The 15,501-nt window shown below is 42.4% G+C and overlaps 2 protein-coding genes across 3 annotated transcripts in view; one reads left to right on the top strand and one right to left on the bottom strand.

Annotated features, from left to right (window-relative positions):
• Nucleotides 1-8,512, top strand: part of pdzd8 (PDZ domain containing 8) — a 41,714-nt gene extending 33,202 nt beyond the window's left edge. For both annotated transcript variants that reach the window (XM_019366871.2, XM_003454989.5), the window contains 2 exons: nt 4,290-4,452; nt 4,556-8,512. In XM_019366871.2, coding sequence (XP_019222416.1) covers nt 4,290-4,452; nt 4,556-6,915 — 2,523 coding nt within the window. In that variant the 3' untranslated portion in view covers nt 6,916-8,512. The remainder of the gene's footprint in view (nt 1-4,289; nt 4,453-4,555) is intronic.
• slc18a2 (solute carrier family 18 member 2) overlaps nt 7,611-15,501 on the bottom strand; it is a 35,515-nt gene continuing 27,624 nt past the window's right edge. The window contains exons 15-16 of the mRNA XM_003454988.5: nt 15,144-15,277; nt 7,611-14,707 (exon numbers count right to left, since the gene is read on the bottom strand). Of these exons, the coding sequence (XP_003455036.1) occupies nt 14,600-14,707; nt 15,144-15,277 (242 nt within the window). The 3' untranslated portion in view covers nt 7,611-14,599. The remainder of the gene's footprint in view (nt 14,708-15,143; nt 15,278-15,501) is intronic.

The following is a 15,501-nucleotide window of genomic DNA, read 5'->3' on the forward strand; positions in this document are numbered from 1 at the left end:
TTGAGGAGGTCATTTATTTTTAAATCAGCTGTGTTGGATCAAGGACACATCTAAAACCTGCAGGACACCGGCCCATGTGGCCTGGAGTTGGACAGCCCTGGACTAGAGGATCCCCAGTTTGACTTCCACATAGTAAGCTAGATAGTAGTAAGTAGTATCTAGTAAGATAGTAAGCATGGGCTGGCCAACCAAAAACACGAGTGGTTGACGAGGAGTAGAAGACCACAGTTGTGATAGAAATCTCAGATGGCAGCAAAATCAGAAAACAGAGAAATGCTGCCAGTGTTACCAGCTTACTGCAGTGATGGACACCTTAAACAAATAGTGGACTACTTTCAGGGTAAATGAAATTCATGCCCTTTTTTAAAAAGTGGTTCTATGACATACAATACTAAGATTATTGGTCTGTAGTGTGTTGATGGCCAAGGCCGTGAACCATGTTTATAAGATCACGAATCCTTCACATTTAAAGGGGAGGCTGTGTGTGCCAGCCACAGGTAATAATGTCTTCTAAATGTGGCTGACTTTGCAGTAAACTTACTGTTATGTTCATATATTCAATTTCTCCTTCTACACTTGGTCACTGTATTTAAATACAAACTAATAGAACAGGTTTAGGATGGTTTTGTTTAAATGAATGAAACTGCAGATTTATGTCTTGAAAACAAGCTAATATTAGCACTGGACCTTTGTGTGTGCTGCCATATAATTGGGTGCATATGAGTGACTGTGACTGCGCATATATTGCTGTGTGTGTGTCTATTTGCACTTGAGCAGGATGGACTTGTTCTCCTCTGCAAATCTATTGTAGGCACAGCGGTTATGGTACAGCAGCTGTATACACACAGCTGCTCCTCATCACCTACTCTCACCTTTCAGCTCTTCTTACTCAAGTGGCAAAACGTGGTCCTGTGTGTGATCATAAGTAGCCAACTGAGCCATTTGACATCAGAACCTGAAGTCCCGCCCCCTCCCCGCCATATGCCAGTGTATCATGCCGCAGATAATGAATAAAACAGTCAGCCACTGTGTTTGCAGACTTGTTAGTTAATACCTTGGTGATATATTAATGTTGTCTTACACAGTCTAAAATAAGTGAAATCATTTTATCATTCATAGAGACACATTACAGTTACCATATTTTCTTATACGTAAGGCCCACTGTTGATGAACGGCTCTGTTTTCATACATAAGGCACATTAAACAAAACAGTCAGATAAGTCAAACTTTACTCAACTCATTCTTTTTGCTTCACATGCACTTTCACTTCTGTACCATTGATTCATTAATGCTGAATTCTCTGGCAGCTGCTCTATTCCCATGTTGTTGCAGTATATTAATGACTAACCTGGTATTGTGGATGGATTATCTCAGTTGTTCTCCTGACTGAAGTTTGGTCCGTTTACAGCATCCTGTCATGCGATTGCATTTGTCCCTAACCATCAGGAACCCTCACGTTAACTTTTATCGAGTGGGAAAAAGTTAGCGTTCATCCTCCAGCTTCACTGTGCTAATGTTATTCTAACATAGCTGTGTCGCTAGCGATCACGTAGCACATCATTATATAGCAGCTAGCCCAACTTCAGTAATCCTACAAACGTCACTGCTGTTTAGTTTTCTGTCTTCATTTATGTTGGAAGTGATAGCAGAGCTGTACGTTTGAATGTTTCAGGAATCTCTCAGTCAGAACATGCTATACCATGTTTAGCTGGAAGCTAGCGAGCTAACTTCCTGCTAACTTCTAACTCTGTTAAATGTAGTAAATTCTGTTTTCATGGATGCCTGGATGTTAAACTTAAAATCGGTTTGAGGTCAGTAAGCACAACCAGAATTCATACATAAGGCACACTGTCGATTTTTGACAAAATTAAAGGATTTTAAGTGCGCCTTATAGTGTGGAAAATACGGTAGACTTCAGGCATAATTGACCTGCCAAACCACAATCACTAATAGTTTCAGTTCTGATGGTAAATGGACTGGTTCTTATATAGCACTTTTCTACTCTGTCTGAGCACTCAAAGCGCTTTACACAACTAATCCATTCACACAATCACTTCTTCTAAGCTCTAAGTGCTCTATCTAACATTCATACACATTCACACTCCGATGGCTGCATCGGAGAGCAACATGGGGTTAGTATCTTGCCCAAGGAAGTTTGGCATGCAGACTGGAGCAGCCTGGGATCGAACCACCAACCTTCTGGTTAGTGGCTGACCTGCTCTGCCACCTGAGCTGCAGCCACCCCAGCTGCTGGACACCGCAGACACTGATGTCTCTGCAGTGTCCATTTCACCCATCAGTCTATCAACAAATGAGATTCACAGTGGCTGTTATTCGTTTTTCCAATCCATTTGCTGCATTTGTATCTGCAGACCAGTTTTATAACTTTGCACAGCTGATAATGTGTTTATAAAATATTAAAACCAAAAGTAAATAAGCCTGTATTCATATAAACACCATTCTCATTAGTATGAGCATGACTCACGGTTGCACACTTAGTGCATTTTTGATCATGTGTTATGCAGTAGGTGCCTGTAGGATGTGCTGGGTTAACGTCTACACTTTGGCCTGCAGCAACCTGTTGACTCTGCAGTGTTATAGTCTTCATGGAAAAGCTGTAACATGGCCAGATCAGATTAAATCTTGAGACACACACTCAATCTTTTTTTTAATCATTTCAGAGAACATTATATTAACTTACCTTCATTTCCTGGAAACCAGATCGTGTCCACTACTTACCCTTCTCCACGATTTACTTCATCGGGAACCTCTTTTTCTCCCCAAATGGAACTCTATCGTACCCAACATATCAGTAATACAACTACGCACACAGGAAGCAAGTGGTGATGCTGTTTGTAAGGCAGGGAGAGCAGACAAGAAAGGAAACCAGTGAGACCATTAATGGCAGCAGAGCACAATGAAGACTCTCACACTGAGCTGTAATGTTCCCAGCCCCATGCATGACTGGAGCCCTGCTCCAGATTTTATCAGTGTGCAACACATGCACAATGGTGCAGGCAAATACGCACACACTCGCAGCTACACACTAACATGTCGCTTTTTATTCTGTCTAAACACTTTACCCATGTACTGTATGTTGGGTAGATCATTTAGAAACACCAGTTGGTGTAACTGTGAGGTGAAGCCAGAGTACGTGGAGGACCCCCACCCAGGCAGGGGACCATGCTGACTCCTGCTGTTTGATGCTAGGAACCATCAGTGCTGACTGTGCTTCCTACAGTTGTGTGATGAATAAAAATGGAGAGATCTAAAAATGTCAAACTTAATATTTCTTACTTATCCCGTATAAAGAGAAATTTAAAAAAGTTAAGAAACATTTGACATAAACCCCAGAGAATGGATCAGTTTTTATAAACAGTATATAATGTGATGTTTGACTTCATGTGCACCTTAACCAACCAACTGTGCAGACTATATAGATCAAATGCTTATTCATGGCCAGCACCAACTCCCTCACTGCCTTCCAGCAGAACTCTAACAAATCCACAGCAGGGGAAATTACAGTCATTTGTCTCGGTCTGCTCACATCGTGTCAGCCCCCCTTTATCGTTCTCTTTAAACTAGGACATGGGTCTCTTCATGTGTTTTCATCCTTTCCACCTGGAACATCCAGTTAGGTCACAAAATATCACACAGCTTTTTTTATACCGTTGGTTCTGTACATTACCACAATGAATTTTCAATAAAGAAAACTGGGATGCAGTTGACGTGCAGACTTTCAGCTTTAATTTAGTGGGTTGAACAAAAAAGAATGATTAAAAATGAATGAAGAAGAAACACCCAGTGCATCATGGGAATCCCCCAGCAGCCTAAACTTAAGAGAGGATTCAGGGTCACCTGATCCAGCCCTAACTATATGCTTTAGCAAAAAGGAACGCTTTAAACCTGATCTTAAAAAACATGAGGGTAGCTGCTGTGCTCAACAGTGCTCTGTGGGGTGACCATAAGGTCTCAAAGATGGGGCCTGATTATTCAAGACGCCGTATGTCACCGTTTCAAATTCAGTAACTTGTTAACTTGGACTCAAAAAACAGAAACAAATTCATTTTTGTTCAAGGATGGAATATTTATTTCTACAACCTAATTATTTACACTTTGTTCCAAAACAGCGTATGATTAGATTATGTTAAACCTCTTATGTATATGGTGTTCTCTCACACTGCATTCGTATACAAATTATTGTACATTTGTAAACGTTTGTGACTTTTAACCACTAGTCGGTGGTAGTCTTACTTGTGCTTTTTTTTCTTCTTTCTTTGTTGCATCAGACGGAGATCATCAAGGGGACATGTGGCAGTGTGGGGATGACGTTCAGACACGTCACTGCCAGTGAGGGCGATGCAGTGCATGTTTGCATCGAGACAGTTTTGCCCAACTCCCCAGCAGCTTTGGCAGAGCTGCAAAAGGGTGATCGTCTCATTGAAATTGGAGGTCCGAGATGTTTGTGTTATTTTCTAACATTAAAACATCATTTGTTTCTTTGCACTTCTAATTTGAAACTTACATGATCTCATTCTTGTTTTCTCGCTAACAGGTGTTAAAGTGACGTCCTCGGTTCAGGTACCAAAACTGTTAAAGCAGGCTGGAGAAAAGGTGTTGGTACTTTATGAGAGACCAGTACGTCATCAGACTCCCTCTTTGGGAAACCAGGCAGCTCTGCAGGAAGGACTTGTTCAGCTAGAAGAAATTGGTTTCATGTCCCAGCAAGCAGGTTATGAGGAAGAGCCAGCCCCCATCAGCACCCTTTCTGACCTGTCTGACAGCAAAGACATAGACTCTGAGTTTGAAGAGTTGATTGTGGAATCCAAGCCTAGTGGTGGCAGTGCTGGGCAAAATAGCAGTACCACAAGTATCAGTGAGAACAAGGAGGATTTCTTACTTACAGTAAACCAAAGCCCCAAAAGGACTGTAGCCAACCTGGCTTCAAAGCCTCTTGGTACTATATCACCCATCCTCAACCGCAAGTTAAACCTGGTGGGTCTCCAGTCACCACTAAAGCCCCAGCCCAAAGAATCGCCAAAGCCCTCCCCGCAAAAGACCAGTAGTGATCCAGGGGAGGTTCTGCAACGCCCTACTGTCCCTCCCCCACCTCCCCCTTCCCGCCCTCCAGTTCCACCACGACCGCAGATAAAGTTGACGTCGGCATCCTCCGAAACGAGCCTCTTGGAAAGTGTGGATTCTGCTGCAGCTGGTAATGTTAGCGCTGCTTCTTCCATTACTAAGACAACCAGTGCTTCAGAAAAGTCTCCAGAAAAGGTTCAGCGCAGTGGACCCGGTGAGGACAAGCCTGCCACTGAGAAGGCATGTGTCAAACAAATGGAGGCGAAACAGTCCAGCAAGGCAATGGACACGAGTGAGGAGGTACTTCCATCAACTGTGACCAGCAGCAGCAGCAAGGCTGATCAAGCAAAGGACAAAGCATCAGAGAGCTCCTCCAGTACACGGGACAGTGTAGAGGACCACTCCCTCTGGGAATCCACAGAAACCATGTTTCGTAACCAAACGGCACACTGGTCCAAGGCGTCTGTGGTATTTGAGGTAGAGAGCAACCATAAATACCTTAATGTGGCCCTGTGGTGCAAAGATCCCTTTAAACTGGGCAGTCTGATATGCCTGGGTCATGTGAGCCTCCAGTTGGAGCACATAGCTCTGGAATGTATGGCCACATCTTCAGGAGAGTACCAGAGCACCTTCAGGTTGGGGGCTCCAGAGCCCAGAGCTAACGTCAGTCGCACTGCATTACGCAGTCTCAGCACCCACAAGGGTTTCAATGAGAAGCTGTGTTATGGAGATGTTACTTTAAACTTCTGTTACTTAGCTGAGGGTGAGCTAGACTATCCAGTTGGGCTGGTGGAAAGAGACACAGAGGGCAGTGTTCAGGAGGAGGACCTGAGGGAGAGGGAGCCCGTCCCTGCAGCACCACGCGAGGACTTGACCTACAGCGCTCTGCAGTTGCAGGAGGTCCGTCATAACTTCCAGGACACACAGTTCCAGAACCCCACCTGGTGTGAGTACTGCAAGAAAAAGGTTTGGACCAAGGCAGCCTCTCAGTGTATGGTCTGCGCCTATGTTTGCCACAAAAAGTGCCAGGAGAAGTGCCTCACTGAAAATCCTTTTTGTGTGGCCACAGCCGAACGCCGTGGAGCTGACCTCGAAGCCAAATCCACCATAAACCGTGCCACCACGGGTCTAACTCGCCACATTATCAACACCAGCTCCCGTCTGCTTAACCTTCGCCAGGTGCCGAAGGCTCGGTTTACTGAACAGGTAGCCGACGTGGTGCCTGGAGTGGTGGAGCCCTCCCCTAAACATACCCCCAACACATCTGACAATGAAAGCAGTGATACTGAAACTTACACTAGTGGTGCCAGCCCCTCAAAGCAGCCAGCTGGAAGCGGTGGGAGCAGTAAACTGGTACGTAAGGAAGGCGGGCTGGATGACAGCGTGTTCATAGCTGTGAAGGAGATAGGTCGCGACCTTTACCGGGGGCTGCCCACAGACGAGCGCTCCCAGAAGTTGGAGTTGATGCTGGACAAACTGCAACAGGAAATTGACCAGGAGCTGGAGCACAATAACGCCCTTCTGCTGGAGGAGAGGGAAGCCACAGATGCACGCCGCAAGGCCCTCATCAGCACTGCCCTGGCCAAGTCTGGGGAGAGACTCCAGGCCCTCACCCTGCTAATGATTCACTACCGCGCAGGTATTGAGGACTTGGAGTCGGTGGAAAGTACTTCTCCTTCAGAGCAGCGAGGCTTTAAGGGCAAAGAAGAAGGTCTGGAGGAAGAGGCCCTCTTGGGGACCGAGGTCTACGACAGCGACATATGCAGCCCTGTAGACGTGCCGCTGCTGGACGACATTACCGAAGAGCAGATCTGTGTGGAGGCTCTGCACTAAAATAAGACTTGGAGAATTACAGCAGTGCATTTAAAATACGGGGATGTGGGCGTTGAGTGTCACCTGTAATTTGTGTTTGTTTCCTTTTTCATGTCAAAATGAAAATCGTTTCGAGGCTGTTCCTTACGAGGACTGTATGGTAAAGCCGTTGTTGATCTACTGATTTCCATGCTTGAGGTTTTTAAAGGGAAGAAAGAAAGTTGCACATGAGTTATCGAACGCCAGCTACACATTGATCCCTTTGGTTTTCTGCGACCTGAGAATGTCACTGTATGCATTTAATTCAGGTTGCTGTCTTACCTTTATTTTGGAGAACAATTATGAACTATGAAGAGCAACAAGGGTTTATATTTTGTTGGCTGAAGGATCCTGCAAGCAGTCTTTATTTTTCTTTTGTAAAATGTTTGAGTGAGTTATCACAGTGATCGTTGGGGTTTCACTTCTGCACATGGTGTAGTTTGTTGTTTTCCTCAGTGTTTTGATTGGTTGGTCTGTATTTCAGACAATTAAGTCTCTTGATTTTATTTTATTGTTCTTTAAATCTCCCTGGGTGTAAGATGGTCGACTTATGAATATTTCTATAATGCCATGTTATATTTCGTTGAGAACATTCCTCCAGTGTGTACAACGGTTCTGTGGCACATTGTTGACTGTAATGAGTGCAATGTGAGAGAGACGTGATCTCTGAATGAATGTGACCCGGGAGCCTATGTGATTTAGTACCTGTGTTTTTAATCCATACCTGGTTTAATCCTGATTGTTTGCCTTTAAGTTGCTTCCATGTCCAATGAATGTCTGTTCTTTTCCATGTTTTGTCTGTATACAGCTGTTTGGCACCACCCTCCCTCCGTCCATCCTTTAAAATGCTGAGCATTAAGTCTGTTTGACTGATTGTGTCAAAAAACAGCTATAGCTCCCAAAGCGCCATGATCTTCATTCACTGTTTACAGCTGCTAAGAACAAGAAGACATGTCAGTGTTGGGGAAATCTGCCCTTAATCCTGAACGCGATCTTTCGTTGGCTTCGTCCTTTGTTTATTTTTTCTATTTAGTGTCACAGCGCATACGGGAAGGAGCTCTGTGTGCATGTCATGTGATGCTATAGAAGGAGATGTACTGTATGAAAAGCTTGAACAGAAGAATAGAAGCCTTTTGTTGTTAAATAGGCTTCATATGTAAGTTATGAGGAGCTAAAACACTGCAGTGAATGAAGTACAACAGCAGCAGTTCAACCTTCATTGTTGTGACTACTAGAATGTCTCCTCTTTGCTGACAGCAGGTAGTCTCTGATGTTATTCACCTGTGACTCGCTTTGACCGTTTCCATGTGGCTTCTCGTTGAACATATCACTTTGTCAGTGGAGAGACTGATAGCAGGTGTGAATGGCTGAAGTCAGTGAAGCTGACTTATTCAAAAGCCACGAGTGAAGATCTGCACAGAGACGAGCCTACAATCTGCTCTTCACACTCCAGTGGTGGATTTGCAGAGTGTAACCGACTTTAACTGAAGATTCAACAAGATCAGAAATGGCATGTTGTTTTCTGCTGTGGTTAATATGTTGCGTATGTGCTGTAGATATTGACCCACTGGTCGCTATAGCTGTCTTTTGACCTTTTTTGTGCAATATTTGTTTTATGAAGCACTTCTGCTGCTGCTGCATTTCCTCGTCCACTGAACTCATACTCACATGCTTCTGCCCCCACTCACAGCCCTAACCGTGGAAACTCCACAGTGAGTAAAAGCTCCGCCCACTGCTTTGAGCAGATTGAGATGGTGTGTTTTTTGTGTGTATGTATGAGGGATGTTGTAAAACAGTTTTTTGAGAAAGCCTCATGTGATGAAGCTTTATTGTACATAAGCTAAATAAACAAAATCACATGAATTCCCATTGGTTCATATTGTTGTTGCTTCTCTGCTTGAGCACTCAAAATTCTCTTTACTACCAGTTTCATTCACACAGACATTCAAAAACCTTTTTCTCTGTGCCCAAGTTATTTCTGTCCAACACTCATTTATTGATTAATGCATCGGGAGCAACTCGGGGGTTATTTCAGTAACTTTGATGCAAGTCTTCCCATGATTGGCACACCATCGTTTAGCCTTTGTAGTAAACGCAGCGTCACAAGAAGCTTTATTTTACAATCAAGAAATTCCACTAGGAAGGCCAAAACCAGAAGTTAGCTATGAGACTAGAAAGCATGGTGTATTCAGATTGATTTGGAAACGTAGTGGCTTAAAGTCAACACCATATTTTCCACAGAAACCAGGACCATCGATGGATGGGAAAGCTGCTCAGTTGGGCCTGTTTTCATGAGAGGTGCACTTATACCGCTACATGCAAAGATCAGTGTCAATATGTATGATGAAAACATTGTACAGTTTGACCTCTGTGCTAAAATTGCCACGCAGTAGGAAAAGTGCATGTATGAATCAAAACTTCAGCTTTTATGTTGCTCAGTTTTAGATCGATTGTTCTACTGTTGGCTCGGTATGAACACAGAGCAAAACCCGCACAGAGACTTTAAAGATTAAAACAGTGATTCTGCTTCAGAAACAGAGACTGACTACTCATCACTGCCTTTTGCATGTGTTGAAGTTTGGGCTCTGAATGCTGCGGCCCGCATTCACTGCAGTCTGGGTTCTTGGCTAGCTTAGTGTTAGCATGCTGTCTGTGCTGATGTCTGCAAAGAGCCAAAGTTGTGTAAGACAGTCGTTTATGGCCTGAATGCAGTTTGCACTCATTTTTCCCTTTTTTGCTGTCTGAAAGAGAAGTTCCTTCATAGACGCACAGAATAAGACTAACCTGTGAAAACACTTGACAGCAGCTTCTTAATGTGGAAATATTCACAGTTCAAAGAGAGAGCTACCTTGAACTGTGAATAGTACAAATTCATGGAGACAGAAATAAGGTCCCCTTCTCTACGCTGCAGTAGTTTCCTCTTTGAGTTTTTTAGTGGCCTAGCACCATGTCTCAGAACCTTTGCCGTATTCTTTGGTTGCACTAGGTTAACTCCCAAAATAACCTACCCATTAATGTCAGAAACAATTCTTTAAAACCTCTAAAAGGTTTTTCAAATTATCCTTTTTTAAGTTATTCATTTTTGACGTTTAGAATTTGGGTTTAAACGTCTTCATTTTGCCTTTAAATCACATATTTTTAATTAATTCATTCAAATTTTCATTGAACTGAGTCACAAAAAGAACTAGACAGTTTTAAATGATTAACAGGAAGAAACAGAGTCTGATTAAACATTTGCAAATGATCCTTGAATGACTGGAAAACACAGTGTAATAAAAAAGTGCAATGGATTGAGCCTAGTGTGAAATTGGCAGAGAGGCTGTAGACATCGATAACTTCTCATCTCTGCTATTTTTTTTTTAACACATTAAGGATTTTGTTTTGCATTATCATTGAAAATGATAATCATCGCAGCAGAGACAGCACCACTGCTAGTGTCATTGAATGATAATCTTTAATAGCATTTCGCCAGCTCCTCATTGAAGGCTGTGTAGTGTACTGTTTGTAAGGCCGTAGTCCCGCCCCCTTCAGAAATTGTGAAATTAATTGGTAAAATAGTTGCACACAGAAATGTAATATTACACAGAAAGCTCTGGTTCACCTACACTGCTGCAAGAACAGCAACTGTTTCAGTCTTCAGTGAGGAGGGAAAGGAGGTATCGTGTGAGCATCTGCAAAGTAATTGAAGGCCAGTGTTGGGATGGACAGCCTGATTACAGTGTGTCTGCTCCCACATTCTCCCGTCATGACAACCCATCTGCTGTCTTCAAGCGCCCGGCACAACTAATCAACATGAGGATTTCTGGGACCTGTGCTACATGTTAGCCACACGCATGTTATTTTTGTGTACATTCTGAGGTATCATTGGGATGATATGAAGCCTCAGCTAGACCAACATTTGGTCTGAATGCTCAGTGGTTTAAATTCACCAAAGGTTAATTATGCAGAAAATCCTGCTGTCCAGATATTTAGAGGTGTCATCTCTACGGAGAAAACTGCTTTTTGACAGTATACAACATTTAATAGAGAATATGGTGTTCCCACAAGTATGAAAAACAATCCAGTCAAATACATATAAGACTCACAGAGTGACATATATTCAATAGATTCTGACCAAAACCACAAAACGTGCACAAAAATACCCAGAAACGACTCCGTAGATTGGTCGTTAGGAGTGTTGGGTGTGTTGATCCCTGCTCAGTCCAGCGAGTCCCACTCTGGATAAACAAGTCTAGATGGTTTACTTTGTATTAATGGTACTATTTTACTCTTTTGCTTAAATCTAGTACAGGTTTTCACAGTTAGAGGAAGAGGAAAAAGAAAAACCATATGGCACAAGATTCAGTACATTATAAACACCATAAACATTACAAGAACCTTTTTTAAGAAAAAAAGAGAAAAAAGGTCATCAAAATATAACAACTAATTAGTTTGTAGTTTTACAAACATTTTGACAAACAGCGCTATACTACGGAAAACCAAAAAATGATCTGTCATCTATCTTAAGACATAATCTCATGATGGTTCAAAGGTTACGGGGCAGAGCCAAAAACTGCATTGACTCAAGCTAGCATTCAGTAATCATTTGTTGCACAAGCTAGCTGTCCTGCTACGCTGTCATGATACAGTCATTTCTCTGTTTTTGCTTTCTGCAGTAATGAATTAAGCTTGTAATAGAAGGTGAGTCCAGTTCTGCACTTTTAATATAACATTCATACCCTGGCTCCATAGTGTAGTGGTTAGCAGGTCGAGGTTCAAGAGTGTGAGGGGATACCTGGCAAGACTCTGTGTCAGATCAAACGGTCCATCCGTTGTGCATCAGCAGCTGAAAGTAGCTTATGTTCTTGAACAGTTATAGTGCATACCACTGTACTCAACACAGCTTGCACATCATACACACTATCATATGTTTTAAACTTTCTTTCCCTCTGTGAACGCGCTCTGATTTACCTCGTGTCTAAATAATGCCATACAAATAAATTTGACTTGAATTGTCCCCATTTGTTTTTATTTTCTATCAAGCAATTTAATTAATATTTAACATATTATTATCATTACAAACTCAGATGTTTCTGGGGTCACCTATAAACGAATGTTGATTATGAATGACATCCAATCAAACTGCGTCATGAGTCACATTCTGTACCTGATTTAAATTTGGCCACGCCCTCTTGACTCACGCTGTCACTGTCACTGCTACACATGAAGCTCTGCTTACAATCTTACAATCCTGACTCATGGATGCTTGTATTTGCTAGTTCTTGTTGCAGATGCACTTCATACATACAAGCCAACAGAATCCAGGTTTAACAATGCAGGAGCAAGCCCCACACATCGCTGAAATCACAAGTGTTTTTAGGTTAACAGTATAGTACACAGCTGCTACCGGCTCCACATTCTAACATATCAAAGCCAACAATAAACATGTTCTCTAGTAAGTTGACCTACTCCTCCAATGCACTCTGGTCACTGTACTAAACAGATACCATAACAGATATTTTGACACAGCACAGGAAGCACAGATGTAAGAAACAACCGTAATGATGGCTCAGAGCAGAAAGGCTCAGGGCAAGGTCACCAGGAAACAACCCTCCCCCATACTCAACCACAGCTGGTTACACGCTTCTAACTGTCAATCAAAATGCTGCTGCTTCCACTGTTGGCCATAATAAAAATCTGTGCAGGAACTGCATGCTGTCGTGTTGTCCAATAGGATCTGTATGCTTCCTCTGGTTCCCTTCAGACATTAATGAATTAAAGTTTTTTTTAAAATCAGTTTCCTTCTGTGTGTTCTAACATTTTAGTTCTAACAAATATATTCCAGCACACATAAACCTCTGCCCTCAGCAAAGTCTTGCAATTATGCATTTTGACAATATTTCAAAAAGTGAAAAGCTTACGGTTAAAGTCGGGATTGTGTCAGTGTTTATGAAGTCATTCAGCTCATAGTCCCAGTGTGCACTGAGCCAGTACATTAGAAGGAGCCCAGACCTGAGTCCAGTTAACATTACAAACCAAACTGTGTCCAAACGGGCGTTGGTGTTCTTCGTGTGCCGAAACTATGACATATAACGAGCACTTCTCAGATGCCAGTCGGACAGGAACATGTAGCAATTTAAAGCAACAGTAATTAGTGCAAATCTTTGGTTGCAGACAAAACTGATTTATTAAGCAGTATGAAACTACACTGGCAGTTTTGAGGGAATAGAAAGCATAAAGGTCCAATGTGTCTTTTTACAACTCTGCTCTTCTGGCTACAGCAAACTGCCCACATATGGACACAGCCGTCATGATGTCATTGTTATTATCCCGACTCAGACGCAGAGGTTTGTTGTGTTCGAGCCATATGGACAAAAGTATTGGAATCCAGGTGTTTTCAGTGACAATGCCACAGGTGTATAAACTCAAACGCACAGCCATCAGTCTGTGAAATATCTCCCCTCCGGGGTTAAGAGATGCTGTGGTTACCTAACTGCAGCAGCTCAGCCACAGTGTAACAGGTAAAGTTACAGTCGGGGGTCACTGGTAACTGGTTTCCATGGCTGAGCACAGTGTGCAGGGGTAATGTGTCAGCAACACAGTACTGTTGTCCATATGAGTGAAATCAGTGCTAGCTACAGTGGTTAGCAAGTTGCATCTATAAACTATATAAACTGTTTAACAGGCTTTGAAGTGCAAAGCCCGGAGATCAGTTTCCCTCATCGCAGACAAATGCTTCACCAGCAGCATAAACAGGACCTGTGTTGGGTCGCCTATCAAAGCATTCACACCCCTTAATGTGTAAATTATTTAAAAAGTACCTCATACATTTGTTGTGAATGAGGAAAATACTTGTAAAGACTTATTTGTAACAGGCTTTAAACATGTTTCTTTGTATTAGTAAGCCGACCATTTCAGACCAGAGCCCCAAGACGGGGAGGGTGGGGCACGAAAAATTCACATAAAGTATCTCCAGTAACACCAAGTCCATGCTGTTGTGCTTGAGTACGCGTGTGACTATGCTGTGGTGTAGCTTGGTAGCACTGGTGTAATCTGGACATGGGCTTTATTCTAATTGACTTTTATCACTGAAAGTTTCAGAGATTCGAAAAACATACAGTCTCTTGTTAGAAGGATAAACATGTATTGATAATGTGTTTAAGAATACGTTCCTCATCTCTTATAGCATTAAGTGTGTTAACTTCCTAACACAGGTCCTCTACAGCAGCGGTGTGGGGGAGGCCACCTGCGTCTGACAAATGTTTCTGGATTTTGACAGACTGCAGTTTCTCGACTTATCGCAAAAATCCCCATTTTTAATATCAACTTACACACCTAAATGTGACACTAATACCCAGGGCTGTTATGTTAAAACTGAATGTCCAATACAGGATAAAGACAGATCAGCAAACTGCACCTAAAAGGTGTTTTCGCTCTCATCGAATAAGGCTGTTGGCTAAACAAAATACGTGCAACACAATGCGCTTGAAATCACAGAGAAAGGACAACTTTGGTTTGCTCCAGTACAACTGCTAAGAAGACAGTGAACAGTGACGATTGAATGCAGGACATTCACGTGGAAATATCTTGGCTGTTTTGTTTCGTTTGCTGTGATTTTCTTCTATTCCTTCTTTTTGTACAACAAAATAGATCCTCTGAAGGGTTACCCTGCATGGCTGGGGTCCTGTTAATCATAATCGTCATATTCTGGATCCATGTCTTCACCCTGGTAGTATGCCCCCTGAGTAGAGTAGGATCTCGTCTTCATTGAACAGTTTGTGTCCATTAAAATCGCCTGAAATGACAGTTGTTGAAAAGTGTTTCAGTGACTGTGTGTCACAGTTACTTGAATCAAACATCTGGCATCTTTTGGTTGTTGTTTTTTAACCTATGCATGATTTTGAAAACTTTCTGACACCTGAAGGTTAATATTCACATATTGTACTCAAGTTGTGTAACATAATCACAACATTTCTAGTGTTAGCTCAGGAGCATTTCTCTGTATTTACTGCTTGAGCTTCTCCTTGTCCTTTGTCACGTGTTCCCTGATGGTTGTGTGCTTCTCTGATCTGATTTTTCTAGTTTTCTCTCTCAGGTAACAGCATTAAAACTGCTTTTTGAATTCATTCCTGTCTCCCGAATCGTGGGCTCTGCACTCGGACTACCACACAGCCGTTTTGTGACAAATGTAGGAGCTGGCTGACTGTATTTAAGTGTATTTGGATTCTTACAATTTTCTCTTCTTGTCCTGGTGGGTTCCTCAGAAAGATGCAGAGAGGAGCAAATATTATATCCACTATTCCAATGATGGTCATCAGCCAAGGGAAGCCAATACTTTCAGCAATGGAACCTCCAATAGATGGACCTGCATCAGGAGAAAACAGATCACTTACTGGTTTAGTCTGTTGGTTTGGTGGAGTTCATCACCTTGCAGAGCAGCTAAGCAGCCTGCCACATAAATCTTCCAAAAATTATTGTAGTGTCTGCCTTACAATATAAAGCGCCTTGAGGTGACTGTTGTTGTGATTTTGTGCTATATAAATAAAATTGAATTGAATTGAGTTGCTTTAGTCTCCAAATGCTTCCACT

Source organism: Oreochromis niloticus, linkage group LG13 (genome assembly GCF_001858045.2).
Source record: "Oreochromis niloticus isolate F11D_XX linkage group LG13, O_niloticus_UMD_NMBU, whole genome shotgun sequence".
In the NCBI taxonomy this organism is placed as follows: domain Eukaryota; kingdom Metazoa; phylum Chordata; class Actinopteri; order Cichliformes; family Cichlidae; genus Oreochromis; species Oreochromis niloticus.